The sequence below is a fragment of the Nestor notabilis genome, unplaced genomic scaffold, assembly GCF_000696875.1.
Source record: "Nestor notabilis isolate BGI_N333 unplaced genomic scaffold, ASM69687v1 scaffold14174, whole genome shotgun sequence".
Classification (NCBI taxonomy): Eukaryota; Metazoa; Chordata; class Aves; order Psittaciformes; family Psittacidae; genus Nestor; species Nestor notabilis.
Window position 1 is genome coordinate 2,887 of NW_009926979.1, and position 25,294 is coordinate 28,180.

At 34.3% G+C, this 25,294-nt stretch overlaps 1 protein-coding gene across 1 annotated transcript; it reads right to left on the reverse strand.

Annotated features, from left to right (window-relative positions):
• Positions 1–360: 360 nt before the first annotated feature.
• On the reverse strand, positions 361–24,060 carry LOC104405211 (sodium channel protein type 1 subunit alpha-like; the record flags this gene model as incomplete). Its single annotated transcript, XM_010013847.1, has 8 exons — positions 361–2,261; positions 2,630–2,900; positions 3,277–3,381; positions 4,390–4,527; positions 4,862–4,915; positions 11,921–12,202; positions 22,990–23,112; positions 23,887–24,060. Coding segments are annotated over 8 exons (2,313 nt in total), but the record flags the coding sequence as incomplete, so codon positions are not given.
• Between the last annotated feature and the right edge of the window lie 1,234 nt (positions 24,061–25,294).

The following is a 25,294-nucleotide window of genomic DNA, read 5'->3' on the forward strand; positions in this document are numbered from 1 at the left end:
AATGCTTGTACGCTACACTTATTGTGGTACATATTTGATGCAATAAATGTGCTAAGGTCATTATCTGTTTGCTCAAACATGCACCACAGGTTAAAAATCACTATTTACATAGCAGAGGACTTTTCATTAATGTGTACAACAACAATCTTACCGAGAGCTGAAGATGGCTAAACAATACTGCAGGATAAAGCAGGACAATTTTATAAAGGGCTCTTTTTGATCAATTTGGAGGGCTGAGGCAGATTCATTTATTATTTGTGTGCAGAAAAACATTTGGCAAAGACAAAATCTGTGACTTCACACCCAGAAAGTAGTTTGCGCTTTCTGAAACTTAATGGTTTGTGCAAAAATCAATCCATCTCTACTGTTCTTGTGAGTTATAGGGGATTTTACAGGCATACCAAGATTTGTTTGGATGTGATACAACATGAGTCCATTAATTAAGCACCTCAAAATCTATCAATTCCTTCCCAGAAACACTGTGCTAAAAAAAATCTGTTGTTCTTTGTGGCTTAATGTTATTTTCATGCATGATCTATAAGTGCAGCATGCCTTCATGCAAATCGTTTCTGCGTGTATATTAGTCATATAATAGAACACCTGGCCCTTGTACCTGTAACGGTGTACTTAATCCCCTTTCCCAACAGAAGCCCCATTTACAAAAATAGTCACATATCATAAACAATATATGAATAAAAATAAGATGAATCCACCAACACAGATTTTGTAAAAATACGACGTATGTGGCAGTTGAAATGCAAACAGTGGATACAGTTACCATATTGTTTTATGTTAAACACACAAATACTTGGTTTGCACCCCTTAACTGGTCCCTACAGTCTGAGTAGCCATTTTTCTCTCCTCTTCAGCAGTGTCAGCTGGTAGTGAGAACAGTAACCTCCTGTCAAGGTTGTTTCTCCATATCGCAGTCACAGCCACTGTCTTTTAATAGGCACTGACCTTTAATGTACAGTATATTTGTAAAAATTGTCAGTTTGGCATAGACCTCCAGCAGGAGTCCTGTTGACACGAACACATGATCCTCACAGGGTATGAACTATTTTGCACATAGATGATTTTGCTTGTTATTTGCTTTTATTTCTGACCAGCTTTATCTTCCTTTTCGTGCTTTTCTTTGACTGGCCTTGTTACACGGTCATAAGAAGGTGGACAAACTGCTGTTGATGCGGTTACAGTTTTCTCTGTAAACGAGTTTTCGTTTAACTTGTCAATAAGGATTTCATCTTTTATGCCCTGACCAGCCCCTCCTTCAGTTTTGTTTTTGTTATAGATAAAGGAAGCTTGTTTTACTGTTCGTTTTAAAAGGTGACGTCTATAAGCCCGCTGGATAATGACAGCAGATACTTCCTCCTGTTTTCTCTTTAATGTGGTTGTAATTGGTTCATAGGAAGCTTTTGAAGGATTGGATGCCATAAACCGATCTTCCATCTGTATTCTGAGGGCATCCATCTCCCCACTTTCCCCCAAAACACGCTTTGTGAAAGCAAACAAGATGTCAAGGCAGTGAATTCTGTCACCGCTTACCATGGGCAGATCCATTGCAATAAGCTGGACTTTGTTTGGTTTGGGTAGATGAAGAGGAGGCTCAAGTGCTGCTGCAAAATCAGACAATTTCTCAAATTCCATGAATTGTGTTGCGTCGGGATCAAACTTCTCCCAGACTTCATAGAACATCTCAAAGTCATCCTCGCTCAAGGGTTCAGCGCTTTCTTCAGTAGCAACACCGCAGTTCTCCAAAATCACAGCAATGTACATGTTCACCACTACCAGAAATGATATGATAATGTAGCTGACAAAGAAGAAAATCCCAACAGAAGGGTTGCCACAGTCACCTTTAACAGAGCTCCCTGGATGAGCTTTGTTTGGGTCACAGTCTGGCTCCCCACTGTTTAGAATTGGGGCTAGCAAACCATCCCAGCCTGCAGACGTGGTAATTTGAAACAGGCAGATCATGCTGTTGCCAAACGTCTCAAAGTTGAACATGTCATCTATACCAGCTTCCCTCTTAACATAGGCAAAGTTGGACATACCAAATATCGCATAGATAAACATGACCAGGAACAGCAGCAGACCAATGTTGAACAAAGCAGGAAGAGACATCATCAAAGCAAAAAGCAGAGTGCGGATTCCCTTAGCGCCTTTAATGAGACGCAGGATTCGGCCAATTCTGGCAAGTCGGATGACTCTGAATAGTGTCGGGGACACAAAATACTTTTCAATCATCTCAGCTAAAAACATACCTAAAACAGAAAAGAAATAAACCCAAGATACATTACTCCATATCAGAGTAGAAATTTAGAAAAATAGTTTTAAGACTGGTTGTTCTATGTGGCTGTTAAAGATACTCTGTAGATTCCACTTGCATAATTTCTGTTATACCAGTTATACTTAATATTTGCAGGAGCAATGTATGTTGAAAGATAAAAAGTTTAAATGGTTGGAATAGGTAAATTACTAATTACAAATAAAAGTCGCATGACGAACTCATTTATGATTCTACGATTCTATGACTTAGTTGTAAACTTTGCAATGACAAAAGCCAACCATATTCAAGTAGAAGTTCACCTTATGTTCATTTTACCTTCTTTTTAGTTTAATAAAAACTTACCTACTATTGAGAGAATGACGACTACAAAATCAAAAATGTTCCAGCCTATAGTGAAATAGTAATGACGAAGTGAAATTAATTTCAGGACACATTCTCCAGTGAAAAGAACAATGAACACCAGGTTTATCCAGTATAAAATATTTTCCATTTCTTTACTCTGGTCATCAGTTTCTACCATCATGGTAACCATGTTAAGACAAATAAGAATCATGATGCTGATGTCGAATACTTGCTGTGTCACAAAATCAAAGACCATGCCTTGGAATTTGTTCTGAGGAGAAAAAAAACCCAAAACCATTCAATACAAACTGTAATTGTTTTTCTTTTCCCATTTGAAGAAAGCAGAAAAATACATGCAGTAAGGCCTACAAGACCTCAATAAAAACATAACTAAGTAAGTAGACTAGTCAAATTAAAGTGAGTACACTAGCTTAGTTCAGCCTCGTTTGTTTGTATATTCATACATAAACTGGTTGCAAAGGAAAATATATATATTTTTTATTGTGTTTTATTTTTCCATTTTTGCTGACTGATACATTAATTAATTCTAATTTTCACATGGGCATATTTCTGCTCTCTGTATATCAATAAAAAAACCCAAGCTGTTCATAAATAGCTATTGATCTGATATGTATAAATAGTTTTACCCCTGGTCTTGGTATAGGTTTTTGTGGTTTTTTGGATCCCAGCTTTTTCATTGCATTGTAGTATTTCTTCTGTTCTTCTGTCATAAATATGTCTTGACCTCCAAAGTAAAAACATGAAATCAAAACTGGTTATAATCACATTTATATGCAGTATTAAAAAGAATGTAATTTACTTACTTATTTCATGAAAATCAAGAAGACTGAATTGGGAAAAGTCTCTTAGCTATCAAATGCAGCTGGATAAAAGATATTTGCAGACTAATTCCAGGAATGTTTATGAACAAGTAGGACTGGATGCAGCCCTTTTGTGGATGAATGTTTGGGAAGCCTGAAGACATGGGATTGCATGAACTGTACACTAGACAGGCTCCCTAACTATATACCTCTAGGGCTCTAGCACAAACAGTTCCCAAAAACCTTACTTAGCATCTCTCATTAGCAACATAAACCCAAAGAAAGTGATGAAGACCATTAAGGTAAAATTAAACTAGTAGTTCATAGCTGCTTTTGTCCTTTAGTTTTCATTACCTTGTCTATTTACAGAAAATAATTTTAAAGATGAGCATCTGATACTCAGACCACCTATACTTGTGAGATTATCTACATCTGCACTCTGGAACAATAAAAAAAGGCCCTGAGATAGTTACAAATAATTCCTGTATCTTTACAGATAATTCAGAACTTGAATACTTGGGATCATTAAAACAGTAGTCTGTACTAGTTATGAAATAATGCTTTATTTTCACAACCAGGTAGCTATTATTTTTGTGCTGATAGAAGAAAAAAAAAATCAAGAAATTATGAGTGCTTTAATGTAAGGCCTAAATCAGGGGTTTGGTCATGTAAAGAGATTTCATGAAGTTTAAGCACTGAAAAACAGATGACTTGAGGAAGACTAAACTGGACATTGAAACCAGAAGGGTCTGCCCCATTCACTAAAATGTTAAATCTTACGACATTAATGCATACTACATCTTGGTAAGATTTTATATCCTAATATAATTCAGCTTTTTCAATTCTGAACAAACCTCGTGTGTACATTCCATATAGCATGCACTTGCAAAAATGCAATATTTTAGAATATCTTCAGAAGAGAAATAAAACAATACTTATCTTCTTTTTCTGCTGATTGAAGTTATCAATAATGACACCAATGAACAGGTTCAGGGTGAAAAAAGACCCAAAAATGATAAAGATGACAAAATACAAATACATATACAGGTTGTCTTCATACTTGGGTTGTTGTAATACCTAAGAAAAAAATATGAAATGCAATTCCTAAGATTTCACGTGAAAATTTCAGCTGAACAAAAGTGGCAAAATATCCTTAATATTTTGTGTTTGGACAACACTCTTGTCACTTATGTCAATGTATTTTGTCCATTCCATTGATTACTGTCAGCATCTGGCAGTTTGTATTCAGTTTTCTACAATTTGTTACAGCAGAAGCTCATATTAGTTAATTTAATTTTGTTTCATTCTGTTATATGGATATTAATTGCTTTTAGAACATACATAAAGACACACTTGTTGATAGACAGACCTCAAGAAGAAGAGTCGATTTAAAAATGTTTGCAGTACTTACATCTCTTGAGTCAATAGCTGCATACATAATATCCATCCAGCCTTTAAATGTAGCCTGTAAACAGTACACACCTGTTTAAGCACAGAGCTTGAAGACAATTCATATAATTATTTCCAGCAACTGAGTACAGCACCAGGAATAATTAGCATGACATGCGATTTCTAGATAATTATTTTGTCTCTTGGCCTTCTTCACAGCTGCTCATTGGATGCACTGCTATGTATCCCCCTATTTTGTTTCCATATTAACATTTTAAGCAGTAAGACTAATTAACTTATTTCTAATTAATTATCACAAATGGTACAATGCAGTGTCATTTTAGTGGACTAAACGTTCATCAGATCATGTCAACTGCAAAGGCTACGTATGGATGAGAAATAGCCTTATGTAACTGAGTTGCCACCAATGAAGACTGATGTGTAATTCCTCCTTCTTAAATCAGTCATTAAGGTGGCAACTGAAGGGAACCAAAATTTGATCAACTCAGAAAAGCTGTTTTCCTATCTATCAGAATTTTTATTTTTCTCTACTTTGAAAGACTTTACATGATACTCTAACTCCATTTTCACTTGAATGGTATTATATTCCAAGATATACTGGTAAGATGTGTTTAATGTGCATCAAAGACTGAATATGCCTCATATGTGGCAGCATTTAGTGAACTTTTATAGCTATTTCCTTTGCCCCAAATCTGTAACTTTTCACATTTGACAGTGAGGTGTAGATTGGTTCATCTCAGTGTTCAAAACAGACAGTGATTTTCTCTGTTGGAGAAATTAGTTCTCTTTTGACAAAGCTACAACTCCAAGTAGAAGTCACTCAGGTTTTAACCCAGTTGTGCCCGAAATAAAACAATATGATATAGTTTTCTGTTATTTAGTTCCTATTATATTTTTGCTAATCAAAGCTGCAGATCATTGGTTCCTTCATATTCCTTGCCATGGAGACCAGTCGCAGAAATAAGTTGGAACTCTTCATCCATCCATAATAACCATCTTCATGGTTATTGCTCCATCATCTTGAGGTTTCATTTCCCGTGGAGGTTTCAAAAAGGCTTGGCTTATGCAGCAGATGGTGAATTTAAAATGAAAAGGGATTATTTTCTTAAAAGGAAAAGATGTCCCTTACATTGCTGAAACAGTAGAATACTAAAAGATTGTGATCACATCTTGGGGCCAATCCAGAAAATACGTTCAGGCAACTTACAGTTAAGATGATGAAATCAAAGTGTAGTATCAGAAGACCAATAAATCAGCAATAAATCTGAAACAAGTAGAAGTCTCAGCTGAAGAATTTAAAGTCCTTGTGGAATATTTGGACTGCAGTGGATTAGGAGAGGTAAGATCAGCTTTATTTATGTAATTGGCATTTTCAGACTTTCAATGATGGACACTCCACAACCTTATAAAAAGTATTTATTCCAGCACTGGTCTTTTTTATTTCCTAATATCAAAATCCTTCTGTTGCCATTTAAGACTGTCACTTGTTATAATTGTTACATATCGGGAGAACAGAGTAATAATCATCCTTTGTGCAGCACCTTTTACTCATTTGCAAACTGATTGTTGCTGCCTTTCTCCTTTAGGCTGTGACTGTGGTTCCTTCAGTCTTTCCATGTAGATCTTGTTTTCCAGAACTCTGATAATTCTCATTATTTTCCTCTGAGGTCTCTTACACTAGTTCATCTCTTGAAATGTAACCAAAACTGGGCTTAGTATTTCAACTGAGGTCTTACAAGGGCTAAATAGGGCAGGATGATTACTTCATGTCTTACAGGCACTACTTTTGTTTCTCTCTTCGTACATTATTTGCATTCTTTAGAATTTCATACCTTAGGATGAGATCAGCACTTCAACCTGAAACATTAAATGCAAATAGCCTGCCTACTTTTACATCAGAAAGGTGATGCAAATGACAGAGTGGCTCTTTTGCAAAGTGTGTGCTGTTGCCTCAGATTCAGACACATTATGATCTTTGCATATCATCCTCCAGGCAAAGTGGACTTACTGTTTTTTGTAAATTTGTTGGTGTAGCCTAGACTAACTAGAGTGAATGGAAAAAAATAGACTAATTTTAAAATACTAAGCTTCACAATCATCAGTAAAGTAGTCCTTTATACTGAGAGTACCTTTCAGTTAGTGCTAGGAAAAAGAGCTGAAGAACTGAGCTGTTGTATGATGACTATTATTATTACTACTATTAAAAAGGCAACTTAGAGAGAGTGGGGGGGTGGAAAAACATAACATCACTTTCTTGAAGTTCAAAATATCTAAAGTAAAGTGTGCGTTTTCCACAATGAGTTTCACAAAACTATATCACCATTACTGAAGAAATTAAGACCCCCCCCATAACTTATTAAATTAAGTGATTTCAATAATAAAACATACTGCTTCATCATGTTATTTGTTTTAGTCTAAATCCCTCTTGAAAATGAGTAGAAATCAGTGAATGTAATTGTCATTACGCAAAAATGTTTATACTAGTTGAGAACTTAGCTGTGAGAAAACTGATTCTTAATTCCCAAAGCAGAAGTTTCAGTTAATTTGTAATTTTTAAATATATTGCTGAACAATAGCAAAAAATAGAACTGGAGGTTCAGTGTCAAAGCATCTGTATAGTGAAAGAATATTATTTCTACTGCATTCAGTAGAAGCTTAGGCTAGCTTATGTTAGGCTCAAATTTATCTGCAACGCATTTTCTGTAACAGAAATAAGGCATTATTTGGGCATATGTGCATACTGAATGGAATATAACACAGAAATATGACTAAGAGATCAAATTCTTAGTTTCCTTTTTGTATTTTCAAAAATAAAAATATATTGCATATGTTCAGTGACACTAAATCAGGAGTAATTCATTGATTTCAAAGTTTATAGCTGTGTAACTGAAATCAGCACCTCTTCCAAATGTGGTTTTTTTTCCCTCAAGGAAATTTGAAAAACATGTATTCAAATGTACTTAGAAGAACCAACAAAACAAAAATCCACCAATCTACTATTGTTAGAAGTACATAGACTTTTTCCCTGATGAAGAATTTTAATGAAGTTATAAATAATGCTGGAGTTTCACCACTCAATTTCTTTACCAGAAATAATGACCAGGAAGATTGACGTTACCTTTTGGACATACAATAACATTTTGCTTTAAAAATACTGACCTGCTGGAACTTTGAAGCTCTCCCAGTCTTATAGCCTTAATTCAGATTCTGATTTTTTTTACCCTACAATTCATAGGGTTTTAAAATTTATTTATATATATTTACCTATTTATCTATTTATTGGTTTTTTAATTTATATTAGTAACAGCAGAAAGATATAATGTTGTGCTTTGAGACCCACTGGTTGGTTTGCCACATTTTATCCTTGTAAGCAGGATATAAGCTTACCAGCAGGATAAAAGCATGCCTCCAGGAGATTTACTTACCAAAGAATCCAAACACTAGGTTCAAGTTAAATAGGCATAAGGCCATAGAATTATGAGGGCAGATGCTACATCTCTTTGTGTACACCGACATCTTCCTCTCCACTCACAGATGCATGAAAATTGTGTAAGGAATTTCTCCAGCAGATCTGTCTCTGCTTTGATGCTTTTCTTTAGGGACAGAGAAATACTCAAGCAAGTTCAGAGCAAGATATGAAAAAAATTTGCAGATCTACATAAACCAACGTGAGCTACACTGCATCATAGAAGCAAAAAATTCTATCAGAGAGACTGTACTTATGTGACTGATGGCAGGAATATTTACACTCCAACTTCAAATTATGTAGGATTTTTAGAAAATAGTCTGATTAACAAAGTCTATAAGATTTGGTTATATCAGTTGGACATATCAGTAGCCTGTATATTGGGGCAGAAAGAATTATAATAATGTTATCATTACTGAAGATTTTCCATGCACACTCCTCCCCCAAAAGAAAAAAATACAATATGCAAACAAAAAATTAGTTTATGTTCTTTTTCACTATCACTGCCAAGGAAAGTCTAGAGAGAACTTGTCAGAGAGGTCTTTTCAATTAAAAAGCTACTGCCACACATTTCGAATCTATTTTTTTTTGAGCCTAGAATATTTCTTTCTGAAATTGCCCTGCTTCTACTGAGTATTTCTGTGTGAAATATCTGTTTCTTTCATATATTACTCTTAAAAAAGTCTTCAGGGTTTTTTTTTTCAGCAATGAACAGACTCATATACTACCATAACAGGCTTTTCATGATCGAAAACAAAACTTTTTCATGGGAATCATTTGTGTTTTTCCCAGAATAATACAGTTCTCAGTACCAGGGTTCTTTTGGCTTGTTTTGATTTGTAATTTTTTTGGTCATGAAAACAGTACTACTTCCAGCAGTATTCGTACCAGATAGAAAACCTCAGTGATGCAGCAAATAAAGATTTATGTTGTATTACCTATAACCCAGAAAAGCTGAAGGGATTTACAATATTCTTCTTTGGATGGCTCAAAGGACATGAGTTAGAATATAGAAGGGAAATAATACAAGGTTGTAAGAGGCAGCTTTGGTAGTTTGTTTCCAGCTTCCTGAAGAAGGGACCTTGTTTCACTAATTCATACATTGATACTTAGCACTGAGTTTGTCATTAGAAAAGTGACACTGACCTCTATTGGGTTATTTTCTCAGGTCCATTACAACCTAAATGAAAGCCTGTGCTTGAGGTTGTTAAGTTGGAGAACCAAATTACTTCAGCAGACTTTTCAACTAATCATTAAGATGTTAAAAAAAGGCTATTAATGTTCACATTGGGTGCACAGAAAGCAAATTCACTGGCAACCATAGTTTTTCAATCAGATTTTTCAGGCTTAATACCTTATTTGGGAAAAATATTCAAGTCCCAGTAGCTTTATTTTTGTTTCTGACATTGTAATGGATACCTGTAATTGAGCAATACCTTAGTATTTACTCTCTTTACCTTTCCTAGAAGCTGATTAGGAAGGGTAGGGAAATCTAGGGTTCTGACATATCTATTCACTTCTTATATTTCTTCTGAACATGATGGCTTTCTAGATTCTCATCCAAATTACATTATGTATCAAATAGAAAATCACCTTACAAATATCTTCTTTGATTGACAAGATAATGTAAGAATCTCAAACATTTATGAATTGTAGCCTTTCTTGGGTTCATGAAGGTGAAAAAAAGCAAACTATAGATTCTGTATGTTTTAAAGCATTAATTGAAAATCAAGCTGATATTTTCCTTCCTCTTCCCTAGGGCTTTTATCATTCCATAACTGCAAAATCACTACTAGTGTCTAACTTACCAAACCCTATAAAGATGCAGAGACAAGTGTCTATTTTGTGCAATGACAGAAGTGCCCCTTTTTTTTTTTTTCTTTTTTGGTATGTTATACAAGAAAATCTCTTCATGCTTTTACAAGCATTTTAGTAATACAGAAAAAATAAGTAGTGTCACTGACATTCTACACACACAGAGAAAAATCCATCCATTAGGCAAGCCTTTGATATTGATACAAACTCTCTGTATTGTAGATACTGTAAAAACAACTGGCAAATGTCCTCCCATAAGAGTTAGGCCCCTCTGTGGTGGTCTAGATTAATTTTTCCTTTGGAAACATGGGAACAACTGGCAAATTTCCCCCAATTTGCCTGCCAGAACAATCCAATAATATAAGAATCTAAGTGTTGATGTAAGAAATATTTGCTGCTTTTCAATGAAGAGAAGATGGAATAAGCTATGCATAGCTGGGACACTGAAATATATATAACTGCAAGTAGCTGAGGGGTGGTGACTGTGGTCACAAAACCAGGAAAAAATATACCTGGTTTTATCCCTGTGCCACTACTGAAGGAATAGTTGCAAACCACTTGCAATGGGTTTTGTTAATGTCTTGTTTCTCCTGAAGAGGTGTAATAAAGCATTCTTCCCCCCTGGTCCCCAAAGGGGATTCTAGGCAAGTGGATTTCAAAAATAAGACAGAGAAATAGTTAAAGTCTTCCTATTATAATCCAATTTTGTTATCAAAATCAAATTGTATTCAGTAGTTTATTTCTTTAGTGCTGGTGGTCCCTCTCTGCTATTTTCTGATGGACAGTAAAGTAAATAATAAAACATAGCATAATTTAAATTGCCAGAGTTACCAGTCACACAGTTGAGATGCTGTATGAGCTGGGAGAGGCAGATCACAGAGCTCAGAAATATAGTTTTAGACCCCGTCTAGGACAACGTTGATACCACTGCATCATGTTATGATTTGTAGTATTGAGTTTTCTTATGTCAACATAAAAACTAGAAACTTATTTAAAACCTATAAAAATTAAAACTAAGGTTTGGCAGAATTAGACAGTAATCTCAAAAAAACATAGAGGTTGCTGAATGCACACAATATAAGTTTAAGTCCAGCATTTTCTTGATTAAGGCTGGGTCAGACTATTAGCTACTCCAAAATACAAAGATAGGTAGTTGTGAGGACACACTTTTTGATAGTGAAGGCATAACCTTATAATATTTTACAGCACATATTTTCTTCCTTCTTCCCTCAGTATTTGCTGAATAAACTCCATGAGATACTTATGCACAGAAATAGCAGGGAAAATATTTCATAGATTATAGTATCTAATGATATTTTTCTTTTCTTATTTCTCTTCTGAATGAGAAATTACTTAGGTCACATAAGTCAGCACTGGTGGCAGCCACATCACTGAGATGCGATTTCTACCTGGAATTCTTCTCTGTGACTTAATCACACCAATGCCAATTTTGGTTTTCAGCAACAGTAAAATTTAAAGTATTCAGATAGCAGAATGCCATTCCTAGGTACTTGTAGAAATTTAAAGTTAGAAGGGACTGGAGGACTAAGTAAGCTATAAATAGGAAAAATACCCCTTGTTCTGTCAGATGTCCTAAGATGTCATCTTAGTAGGCTCTACTTGCTGCTTACTATGAAAGGAGTAATCAGTTATCAGGGCAGTGGCATTACTAAGTCACAGAACAAAATCATCAGGTAAATGTTTTTTGTCTTTGTTGTTAGAATTGCTTTTCACTATTACATATAACCAGAAAGATGTATATAAAGAGTGATCACTTACTACTTGAAGTAAAGATAGATACCCAAATCCTACATTATCAAAGTTTACTTTCACGTTTTTCCATCGAGCACTTTGATTGTTTTTTATGAGTTCCTCGCACTGACTAAAATTGTTGATTTGGTCGACTTCAAACCTTTCATCAGTTGTGGTGTTAACACAGTAGTAGAACTTCCCAGCAAACAGATTTACTCCCATGATGCTGAAAATTAGCCAGAATATAAGACAAACGAGAAGCACGTTCATGATGGATGGAATTGCTCCTAAAAGGGCATTCACAACCACCTAATACACAAATACAGGGGGAAAAAGAAAAGAGTGTAAGAATATTTACAGCAACAGTTTTGTATACTGTTTTACCAATGCTTAATAAATTCTTATTCAGAGACTAATATTATAAATGTTAAAGCAGTACATTAATACCTGTGGTATTGCACTGTTCTTTTAAATACATACCATTAGTACATGTAATGAAAGGAAAATAAGTGAGAAAAATTAAAATAATTAAAAGAAAAACAAAAGAGAACACCCGGTGGTAGTGTGATGAAGCCTGGCACTGATGTGTTCTGTATAAAAAACCCCAAACGTTGAATATAAATACAGACATAATAAAATTCTAAAAATGCATCAAATGATAGTTTAAAAATGCTTAAAGAAAAATGGCAACCTGTAGATTTGATCAACATAGCTTTGAAATTTAAGCTGAAAACTTAAATGCCATGAATCTAGAAACTAAGCTCTACATTAAAAGGATTATGCAGGAATTAAATACATATCTTTATTGCCTTATCATTCCATGCAAGATTATAACAAAGATTAATTTCTTTGTATAGAAAAGCAAGACAGTTTTGCAATATGTGTCTACTTGAATCAACATAATTTATTTCAAGCTCCAGTCTTATTGTTCCATGCATTGAGTTTTAGTCAGTAATACCCTTCATTTATCTAAAGAAGGACATATATCAAGGATGTATTTAGGGGGGTTGATTTTGCTTTTTACATTGCTTTTGACCACTTGCCTTCTAACCCCCAATAATTACTTATGTAGATAAAACCTGTATTTTTTTTCTGATAGATACAGTAATTAATCACATGTGTCTGTCAGAGCTATCAAAGCTTTTTTTGATTTTTTTTGGCTAATATTTGAGCAATCATTTCTCCTCAAGTACCCAATACCAGATCTCATTTACAAGTTATATTTTATTTTAAATGTTACTTCCTTTTTTCCGTAAAACTTTTAGGACCTTGTAGGAAGGTAAACCAAAATAGTGTGATTCTCAGCAATCCAATTCCTGCAGTAAGACAGGCAAGGACTGACATGGATACTTGGGGTGTATGAGGGCATCTTAGTCCATCTTTGTTCCCTGATTTCTGCAACATAGAGGAATCTTCCCCACTACCAACATAATTCTGAGCAATCTCAGAGCTGCTCAATCTTACTACCTGTATTTCACAGCCTCTTGAAGGCCTTTGGAAGCGGAGTATTGTGGTTGTGTTACTCGTCACTCAGCAACCTCCTCCTCCCAAATCTTATGGCCAGGAATTGGGACCTGTTTAGAGATCTTGGGTAGAAATGTTATTTTCAGGGCATATTTTCTTCTCATTTTAAGGGTCTCCTTCATTGAGAGTGAAAATGGGACCTTTCTGTAACTGAGAATTACCCTTATTTATTTATAAAACTATGAATTTTTTAGAATTTAGCTTTTCTTGGCAGCTTCTGGGTTTGATGATAACCTTATAGGAAGCATGCTTACTTCTTGAGACTTCTCTTATAGAAAATGTGAAGTATCTAGGTGATGTATGCATAAGCTAGCCATTTTAAGAAGTATTTAAAAAGGCTAACAAGGTCCCAGTAATATTCTGAACACAAGAAACTGTTTTCAAAGGATGAGGGAAGTGTTTTTTTACTGTTCTGTTGGGAGAAGAAATCTGTTGCTACTTAGCTTGGTAGAACTCATAACAATATAAAAATTAGGAATGAAATAATTCTGTAATTTATTCCAAATCTGACCTGATCTATGACACTGTATTATGCTATTGCAGCTTTGAAATTCTAGGCCAGCTAGTGCTTGTCTTATGTTTTTCTTTTCTTTTTTTTCTTTTTTTCTTCCTCTATAAACATGTTCTGGATGTGTTACACTGATGGAATTCCTTATTTTACATCTTGGTGAGAAACCCGAAAATGAAAATGTCAAGAAAGAAAGATGGGGATTTAGTCCTGCAACTTAAATACATTAAGGTTACCTGTGCTTACAGGAAGAATAGTTTTGTATGAATTAAGTGCCTGTAGCAGTTACATTTTTAATAACCCTGAGATCCATTGGACTACAGAACAGATCCAGAACACTAACTAAGCAGCAGAATACTAACATTTACAGTAATTGTTACAACAATTATGAATTGATGATAGTCTTAGAAAGAAAGATTTCTACAAAATGCCATCAGTGTATCTCGCATCTTCAGATGATCAGCTAATGCAGTCTCCCTTCTGAAACTGCCAAAAGATCAGGCACATTTTCTTGCATAAGTGAACAGTTTCCAGCAACTGTTCCAACAGTGGTTCCAACAACTTATTTCATATAGGTCACTAAAACCCCATCAAATGGTAACAATTTTTGGTCACTACTGACCTGGCCTGGATGCGAACTGGTGACCTAGAGATGAAAGGCTCTGTATCCTATTACCAACCCCTTGAGCTATCCAGTCCCCCTGGAAGGTTTTTTAAGAAAAGAAGAAAAGAAAATTAAAACTTTTAGAAGTCGTTTTTGTTTCTGTTTTGTTTTTGTTTGATTTTTTTTTCTTTTTTCTCCTCCACCGGTGTTGAGCCTTTGCCCTACCATATTTATAATGTAAAAATGCATTTTCACGTGCTGGTCAGATGCTTAGCTGATTGCAAAGTCCACCTTAGGAAGAAGTCTTTAATTTCTTCAGTACATACAGCTGGAGGTAATTGCTATATCAGTGTTTTTTTCCAGTTTACTTTTTTGTTGTTTGATTTAAGAATAGATGAGGTATATCAGGATAACCAGGACAGGACATTAGCTTACATAATATATACCCAAGATAGCACCCATACATATACACACAATGCTTACGCACATAAGTTGCAGCAAATGGGCAGAAAAAAGTGAGAACCAATTGAAAAGTGAACTGAATGCGGAAAAGAGATCAATTAGCATTTCTTAATTAAAAATGTAGCAAATAAAATTTGTCAATCTCATCTTGTAGAAAAGAGTCTGTAGTGGGTAAGAAAATGATGGCAACTACAGCTCTTATTTCTTCTTGTTCTTCAAATCTAAATCAGGTGTGTGTGATTCTAAATGTATTTTTTAATTTTAAAAGGGGCTGTTCTTTTGATCCTATTTCCTGTTATTCTTTGATACAGAATATAGTGCCAATAAACTGGAAAAAGATGTTTGCAGAGTTGCTTGCTTGTTTGTTTGTTTGTTTTTTACCTATGCATTTCCTCAAAGCTGAGATGCTGTTGGTCAGGCTGACTCTGGTAAGCAAACTGCAAAAGCCCTAGCTGATTTTATAGCTTCAGGTAGGTGGAACAGCATTAAGTGCAAATGAGAAGCAACACCTGACACCTGCAAAGACAAATGGGCTCTGGACTATTTTACATCTCAGGATCTCAGCTGATATCCAGTGAAAAAAAAAGTCACTGTGGGAAAGCATGTCTCCTCTAGAAGAAAGCAATATTTCATATATACAGAAGTGTAAACAATCATTAACAAAACAGGCCTAATTCTTTCTCACAGGCAGAGGCTTTTAACTGGGGAGGAGATGGGTTTGAACTTGTGAAACACTGAATTCTAGCTGTTAAAATCAAGTCAAGATTTCTGCTGACATTTTACTCCAAATACGATGGTTTATACATAAATATACACACGCATGCACAAACTGCCATATTTGTCCCTTTTAAAGCCTAGCATCTACCATCTAAAAATCAAACATTCTATACTGCCTTTTCATCCTAAAATATTTTTAACAAGTTATACATTTGAAGGGGCTGGCACTTGAATGGCAAAACAGGGATTTAATCTGAATTTATACTGTTTTAAAATTTCCTAAGGTGACAGGGGGCTCAGTGTGGCAAAAGTGTTTGGGACAGTCCCTTTCTTCTGACCAAATAATAACAAAAATGCTGTAATAATGGCTTCCTGTTCTTCCAGGCACTACAAAACAGATGATGAAAAATGCCTTTCTCTGAAGTTAGAGAAGCCACTTCTACAAGTTTAACACAGCAGAAAGTCAGTGGGATCAGAGGAAACGGGTATGGAGTTTAAATCAGGAGAACCTATGTTAGCTGGAAATGGCCTGTGGGCCAGCAAACAGAATTCAAATGCTACCCATTGCAGAGGGTTAAGACAGATGCTCAGTGAAGGCATTGTGATCTTTGTCACAGTTGCTTTGTGTGAGGTTTGCAGGTGCCCAGATGATGCAGTACAGGAAAAATATTACCACACAAGATACCCTTTCTCATCTGAGTGTCTCTATGGAGTTTGGTGGGAAAGGGATGACATGTATATATAAGGATTAAAAGTTCTTTTTGTTGAAGAGATAAAGTGTGTGTACATTGGCACAGCAGTAATGTAGATGGGAACTTTTATTCAATGGTAATAATGAAAATTTATCACATTTTCCCAACATTTATATCAGGTAGTAAAATGTATCTGACAACGCAACCTAGCAGATGAGGACAGAGTGGGGAAGGGGGAAAGGGAGAGGAAGAAGAGAGAGAGAGAGAGATTGTGGTAATTCTTTCGCTTGCTAACAAGACACCTCAAAACTACATATTTTTCTCATTCAGTAGCTTGGAATGGGTACACTGGGAAGAAGCGTGCTGCATATGCTTGATGATGAGCTATGAACTGGCTTTAGAGACAAGAGAGGATGAGAATTAAATATTTCTGTGAGAGACAGTGCAACCTACTTGACATGATCCAAATAGGGGTTCTAGGGAGGAACTATGGTGAATTTAAAAATGTACATTCACCCAAGGTATTCAAACCTTTTAAATTATTTACTCCTCTCTATTTTATCTTAATGGACTTCCTGAGGAAAAACTTTCAGAACTTTGTCCCACAAAGAGTGCTACACCATATTTCTGTGAATGTGTGAGCTGTAATCCACTAGTTATGTTCCACTGTTCCAGTATTTACCTCACTGTAAAAAAACCCACAACCCAAGAAAAAAAAACCCAAACCCAAAATCAGAATCAGAATCAAATAACCTTCCCAAGAAAACTTCAAAAAGAAAAACCACGAACTTTCTCAAACCCCTTTACATCGAATAAGAATTTCCCATAACCCAACTTGTGTCCATTGCCTCTCATTATCACTTTGCACATCTGAGAAGATGTCTGGCTTTGTTTGTCTTCTATCCTCCAACTAAAATTAGTGGCATCTTGTGGAATTTGCCTTTAGGAAGTGCATAGTTAAAGAAGACCTTTGCTACACAGTTTGCTTTAATGCCATGTACTTTTAACCACATGACCTAGACAAAAGTCTAGAACTAAATAAAATTTAGAAAAATATTTAGAAACATTAGAAGCAAGGGAAAAAATACAACTGGAGTCTTCTAGCAAACTAATACTTACCCTTAATTTAGGATCACTACAAAGTAGTGAAAGTATGTAAAAGCAGATTATGATAGTGAGACTAGATTATTTATATCAAGAAAAAAGCACAAAAGCTTGTTTCATAAAAGAAATGAATGCATTTTGTCAGTTTCAGAACTGGCATGAGAAGCACCTTATGTGTGAAACAATCGAAAAATGTGCTTATTTATGACAAGATTTATTGTAAGATTTTTGAGTAAATGAAGACTGCATTGGGAATTCAGGGTGAAGATTATTAGAAAATGATCACTTAAAGTGGTAAATGTAAAGAAAAATTTGGATTTAAATAAGTGTATGGAAAGAAAAGACAGGCAGATAGAAAGAATCGGAGACACCTGAGAAGGAGGTATTAATCTTAATCTTTACAGTAATGAACAAATAATGCTGAAGCAAGAGATGAAAGATTCTAGAAGAAAATCATTCTCTTATAAAACCAGTTGCAGTCTCTCCTACTTTTCCTTAATTGTTACTGTATAAATGCAGCTAACTGAAGAATGCTTTTGTCAGTGAATTTTAACTCCAAAGAAAGCAAAATACTTTCTCACTTAACTCACATACTATTTTTATAACACTTTGTGCTGGAAAAATTTTATGCTACTGGGTGGTGAGTTTATATCTTGGAAAGATAGAACTGTTAGGGGGGTTCAACTAGATGGTCTCAGGAGGTCCCTTGAAACCTCAGTGATACTGCAGTTCTGTCCTAGCTTTTAAAAAATTTAACTTGGTCAAAGTAGCAGCAGAAGCATTTCTTGTTCAAATAACAGCCTATTTAAAGTAAGCTACACTGTTGAATTTTACAAAATACTGGAGTTCCTGGAGCAGTTTTCATTCTGTTTCTCATCAGAAATCAAGTATATGACAAAATACTTTTGAAGACAACATAGAAGAAAAGACATTATTTAACATACTGTATGATGAAATACAATAATTATCTGCTGAGCAATAGATCACATAGCTGCATTTGTTTGAGAAGACCTGGTAAATATGGTAAATACACACGAGCATGAAAATAGAATAATTAGTTAATGTGGAGCAATATCTTTGAATTTCACCAGATGCAGTGAAAAAAAATTTTTTGTTGTTCTTCCTGTTGCATAAATGAGATGTTGTTAACCTTTATGTATTCTTTAACATTTTTAATTACAATGTAAAATATGGTATGTACCTCATTCAAATTTCATTAAATTTTGATCCTAAAAGTAAGGATTTCCTTCAAGACACAACAAACAAATCTGGACAAAAATCATATCCCTTTCAATTATGTAAGAAATTCCTCCAAAAGTTCTCTTGTAATTATAGAATTACAGTCTAAGAAAAATCTCAAAATACTAAGACATTTCCTGTATGATTTATGAATATCTATGCAGACAGTCTTCTTACATCGAAGTTTGTAAGTTTTTTAATTGTTTTTCAGGAGACATAACAACTAGTTTCCAACACAGGCCAAAGAAGACTGAATTCAGATTCCAAGAAAGGATTATATTTCTTACACGATGTCTTGTGTTATCTATATACACTTGGAGTGATTTATTTAATGTAACATATGGGGTATAAAAATGATGCAAAAGTTTAAATTGGAATTATATAAATATTTGTAGATGTGACTATTCTGATCATAGCCCTTTCGTGTGTGCTTAATGTATTACAAGTAATGTTCAAAACTTTCTATGGGATATTTCTGAATGTATATAGCTATAAACTGAGTAACAGAGTAAAGCACAGTTTTTTCCAAAACAGTGTAAAAGCCAGATTCAAATTTTAAAAGATAGTAATTTTTTATCTCATTTAAAAAAAGCATCTAAAAATAGCTGAGGCACCTTCCTTCTGCAAAAGGGACTCACATAACTCTAAATAACCATACTGATTTTCTCAGAAGTTTTGATGTTTTTTCTGTAACATTTCAAAGGATAATTTCCAAATATTTAAAGCAATTAAGAAGAGGCTGCAGGGTGAATGCATATAAACTAGTTTTGCTGTTACTGGGATTCTCAAATGAGATTGTCTCTCCTTCTGACCCTAAATAGACAATGTAGTGATTAGTATGTAGTGATTAGTCACACTGTAATCATTAAGGGTAGAAAAGGGGGAAGTACTGTATGCATAATATAGATAAGGGGAGGAACCAGTGGTCCACCCCATCCAAGCTGAAGAAAGGTTATCCTATACGAAATAGAAATATATAGCCTGTTATTAGTTGTGAATCTGTAATGACAGACACTTGATGTTATGTTTTATAACTCAATCATGTGAGAAATGTCGCTTTCCTACTAATGAAGTTTTGAATACTCATTATTGCATTCCTGGTAAAGGAATCTAAGGAATAGCCTTTGAATTTTAGAGGACATCAAATATTCTAATTTAGTTTTACAAGTTAAGAAATTGGACTGGAAATTTGAAATACAGTAAATGTTTAAAGCCATCAGCCAGAAATATGCATAAGGCATGCAAAACTGAAAGTGCAAGTGTATTTCAGATTGTTTGCTGCCTTCTACTATTTCTCTAATAAATAAATCAAGCACGGCATAACATGCTTTATTTTGTGAAATTAGACACAAATGCATGCTTTATTGTCACTTAATTCTCTAACTCAGCAAAGCAATGTATACTTAGTATTCTACATTTACAAGTAGCATACCAATTCAGAACTAGCGTAAAAGCATTGTATTGCAAGTACTAAAAAGCTAAACAAAAAGCAATGGGTATATTCAAATCTCAGATTGCAGATACCTCTGCTTAGAATGTACACTAATTGAGATAAGAATATAAACCCTAAAACAGAAATTTAAATCAAATTAAAGCAATTCTTTACTTTCCTTCCAGCATCTGAGTGGAGTTGGTTTTGAGGTTCACTATAGAAGGTATTAAAGTTTCTCAGAATTCAATATACTAGCAGATATTTTAAATGCCTTTAATATGTCAAAATTAACTTCTGTGCTCAAAGCACACACAAACTATGGACCATTTGTACCCTATTTTAGTGCAGATGATTCATATATCTTATATTCACTTTGGGAAGAGAATTTAATCCATTTATGAAACAGTTGTAACTATAAAGTAAAAGTAAGTTGTAACTAGAGAGTAAAACTGTAGACTTGTAAGAATATAACTTAAAAAGTGATGTTTCATATTTAGGGATAATAGAATAGTTATCAATATTTACTATGCAAAATGCTGTACTCTTCCAATTCACCAGATTGCTAAACTTATTTAAGAAAAAGGTTGATTTAAAGTAGATGAGAATTTAGCAGATTATTTTACAAAATGATACAGAACTTTTTACATAGAGACTTCTATGGAATACATATGATCTCTTACATTTTCAAGGCAAAATTTGAACATGGAGGTAAACATCAAAATTATAAATACGTGCTGAATAAAAACTCGGCTTGTTTTGTCACAGCTCAGCATAGGCATAGGCAATATAAGAAAGTAAAGAGGGTTGATTTATTTTTACTTTTTGCTGGCAGGTAAAAGAATCTGGTTTTATGGATTTTTATGAAATGAGCTCAGTTTCTGAGAATACTGTAATTTGACTATAATCTTATCATGAGCTGGTCAATTATTTATTATTTTTACTGTTCGTGAGTCATTCATAAAGTAATGTTACTATCTGGCAATGAGCTGTTGTGAATACTTGCCAAATGCTTTGGAAAAAAACATTTTCAGAAGTGCATGTAACTAATAGTAAAGATAAAGCCTAGACAGTTGGCCAGTCAAATTTTCTAAGTGACTGGAATCAGGTACTTCATTGATCAACATTAATATTGGAGAACAGAGCTGAAACCTTTTTTGCTTTTCCAGGCTTGTCTGTGACTTCTACACAGTAAGTTGCTCATGAATTATTTATGTTGTATATCTGAATTTCTACCATATGATTGGGCTTCTGGCATAGCTTTATAGTTATTAGTGAGAAATAAGGGAAAGCAGTAAATAGATTTTAAACTGCAGGTACTTTTCTTTGAGCATAAATATTCTATTAAGTGGAATATTTACTAAGGCAGTCATGTAAGGATACTGAAAAATGGAGTAAAACATTTGGCAGTCAATTTTGACATCTTTCTGTAAATGATCTTCTTTTTTCTCAATGTCATCTAAAAAGCTGCATTTCTTGTCCCTGTGTCTGGGACTCCAGTCTGGTCTGGGAGTCCTCCTGGAACTGACCAGAACATTATTAATAAAGGAAAGTTGACAGCAATTTCCCGACATTCCTTTGCAGAGAACCACATTTATCTGAATGTTCATGAACAGTAAGTATAAAGAAAAATAGAAAATGCCTAAATCAAATAGTCATTCAAAAATTAAATGAAAATTTGCACATACTGTAGTACTTGACCAGCTTTTATCCTGCTTAATACCAATTTGTGAATTCCAAATTACGAGAAAGCTGTTAAAAGTCAATTTGCTATATGAAATTGAAATTTATTATCTAGTACTAATTGGTTAGCAATATTTTTTCTGATGCATTCTGAACTAGAGATATATAGCTTGATGACTACTATTAAAGCCTCAGTTTGACTTGATTAAGCTTAGATTTGTATCTAAATATTGTTCAGACAATATATTTCAGGCTATTCCACTGGTATACAATTAATTTCAAATTCATTAGCACATTGTTTCCTCTTATATTTCTATGAAGTAGCAAAAAGCATTCTCTGTTTCAGTGACATGCATATAGAGTTAGTTCGTATTCAGTGGCTTTAAGGAACAGAAGGTATAAACAAATGAAAAAATAAGTTAAAATGCCTTCTTGAGTGAGATGAATAATAAGCAGGGCCGCTAAGTTACTCAGAGTAAGTAAGAATAACCTTATATACATTGTATTGAATATTAAATGGAGATCTGTTGAAATAAGAAAAGCATTTACCTTATAAAATGAAGAATTTAATAGAGAAATCAAATAACTTAATTTGTTTTTAAAGTCAGCCAAACTCAGAAATAGATTTAAACCACTAAGAGGTATGAATATATCTCTGGTATGATCTGGTAAAATTCATCCAGGTTTGACTCAAGGTGGTTTCTCAAATGCAAAGAAAAATGAAGGATTTCCACTGATAACAGAAAATATCTTTATTAACTAATGCTAAATTAGATTCCTGTACAAAAACAGTGATATATTTATCAGTGAAATATTACTAAAATCTTGTTAAATCTTATTCATTGTTAAGAGTCTGTTAAGAGAGTTCATAGTTGGTAATTTCAATGCCTGAGATTGTCTAGAACACTCCTGAGATTGGCTAGAAAGTAAAGTAACCTTAATGAATGTAACTTCTATGTGATACTGAATATGGATTTACGTGAATTGATGGAGTTTTTGCTTATCTGTTAGTAAAAGATATGCAATAGATAAAAAGATAGTGCAGCCTTTCTGCATGGACTTGTCATTCCTTATTCTGCATGCATGTGTTCTTTCTATGCATGCATAGTTTCAGAGTCTTTCATTTTGTCTTACCCTCATGCCTTCAAATCGTGACAAAGCTCTTAGAGGTCTCAAAGCTCTTAGTGTCCTAAGGGACTTAATGGCACCAAGTTCAGAGTAACCCAATGCATTTGCTGTTAAGCTAACCAAAGAGACCTATATGAAAACAGGAAAGTAAAAATTATTATACTGTACATACTACTTTACATACCATAGACGTGAGATATAAACTTCTTTAGAAGAATCTAATTTTGGACCACTTTCTTCAGGAATAGGAAGTCTTTTAAATAAAAGAAAAACAAAGTAATATGAAATAAGAGTAGGAAGGTAAACAAGCAAACAAAAATATCATAAGGTAACAATATCTGTAAAAATTAATATTTCTGAATTTCTTATTTTGCTAGTGATTTGAGAGTATTTAAAAACACAGAAAGCAAATTAAATTAATCTCTCCTTTTTACTAATTTAGGTATTACTCTCACTTTTTCTTCATTTTACAGTGCTGTTGGGATCAGTAATTATAGCTGGTAATGAGCAGTTGATTGCCCACAACTGAAATAGAAATGATTGAAGCCTGTTCTGTATTAACAGATGAGTCACAGAGCAACATTGCTCTGTTGGAAATTGGTAGAAAGGACTAATTTGTCCATATTAACTTGCACTAATGTTTTTACCTGACTGCTGAGCTTATGTGCTTTATAGGCTGACATTAACCTTGGTTATGCTGTTACTTAAAGACCTTACAAGAACAGTTACATAGGTGGCAGAACTCCACAGGCCTTCATATACTCTATGTCCCCACATTACCTCAGTGGAAATACCATATTCTCTGTATTTGTGTAGACACTATGGTTGTAGAGCAAGTAATTAAAAATAAAAAAATCAGATTAAAAAAATATAAAAGTTACGTCTAGTAAATATACTACATACATCGACAATCAGGAAGTCCAGCCAGCACCAGGCATTAGTAAAGTATGTTTGATAGCCATAGGCCACCCACTTCAACAGCATTTCCAGAATGAAGATGTAAGTGAAGACCTTGTCAGCATATTCCAGCATGGTCTTGATAGTTTTACGCTGTTCAATATATATGTCTTCAAAAGCCTGTAAATAAAACCATTCAAAGATATTTGATATTCCCTTTTTCTACTACACCCACTTCAGACTGCAACAAAAAAAAAAAACTGAACCAAAAAAACCCCCAACAAAACAAAAACCAAACAAAAACCAAACACCACCACCCCCCCCCCAAAAAAACCCAAAACAATCTTTCTTCAAGAAAAGACGTGAGAGTGTCACTTTTATCTGATGGGTTTTTTTCTGCTAACTCAGTCTATACCTGTTTTTCCCTGACAGAACTGTATTTTCCAGCTTGCAGGAGGAAGAAGCAGATATTGCAGAGCAACCACTCCCCTGATCAGAGAGTTTTATTTATTTAATTTTGCTGATTGTGAATTATTTTTCTCAAGATCATTTTCAGTACTTACAAATAGCACTGATTCTGCAGAGTGGTGTGCCTAAACTGAACTCTACAGAGATCATTTGGTTTGCATATAGGTAAATCCTGTTTAAAAATCCAGAGCCATAGCTTTAAAATTTTCAGGACAGTGTAAATGTAAATACAATTGACCATTCATTTTTTAAGTCCTGCTGCTGTTTGAAAATTTTAAGTTATAAATCATAAAAGAGTACTTCCTTTCTTTAAAAAATATTTATTTACCTAACTCAAATACCCACTTCACTGTATTATCCACATTTTATGAGATACATAAAATTTCTGAGCCCCTTGCAATGTTATTTACACTTTTTGTGCGATTTCAACTTTGTACATTTGAAAAAAACATATAGCTTCTGTGTTTCAGAAATTCTTCCTTTCCTCCAAGAAATTTTCCCTTTAATTTTTTGTAGATTTTAATTATGCTATTATTTCTTATGGAGAATGGTAGATTTTATTAGATTGAAACAACTGGAACGATCTGCTTGCTTGCAAAGATTTGTAAATATGTTGCTGCTAAATTTGTTTTTACCCAGCCTGTTTTTGAATCACTTTACATGTGTCAGTTCAAATAATTAGTGTTTGTCTATCACTCATGAAATTAACATCTGTGTATCAGTAATTTTGGATACTTAGTTAAGGCACTATGGTACTTGACACTCTTAGTAATCACTTACAACCGTATCTCACAAAACTGGAAAGAGCACACACAGAGGCTAAGCTAGCAGTGCTCTTGGCAGCTACAAGAGTGTCTGCCCCCTGCCTGAATGCCCCTAGGGAAAGGGTTTGCAAGCAGCCTGCAATGAGCCTGTCCCTGGGCAGGGACACCTCGCACTAAACTAT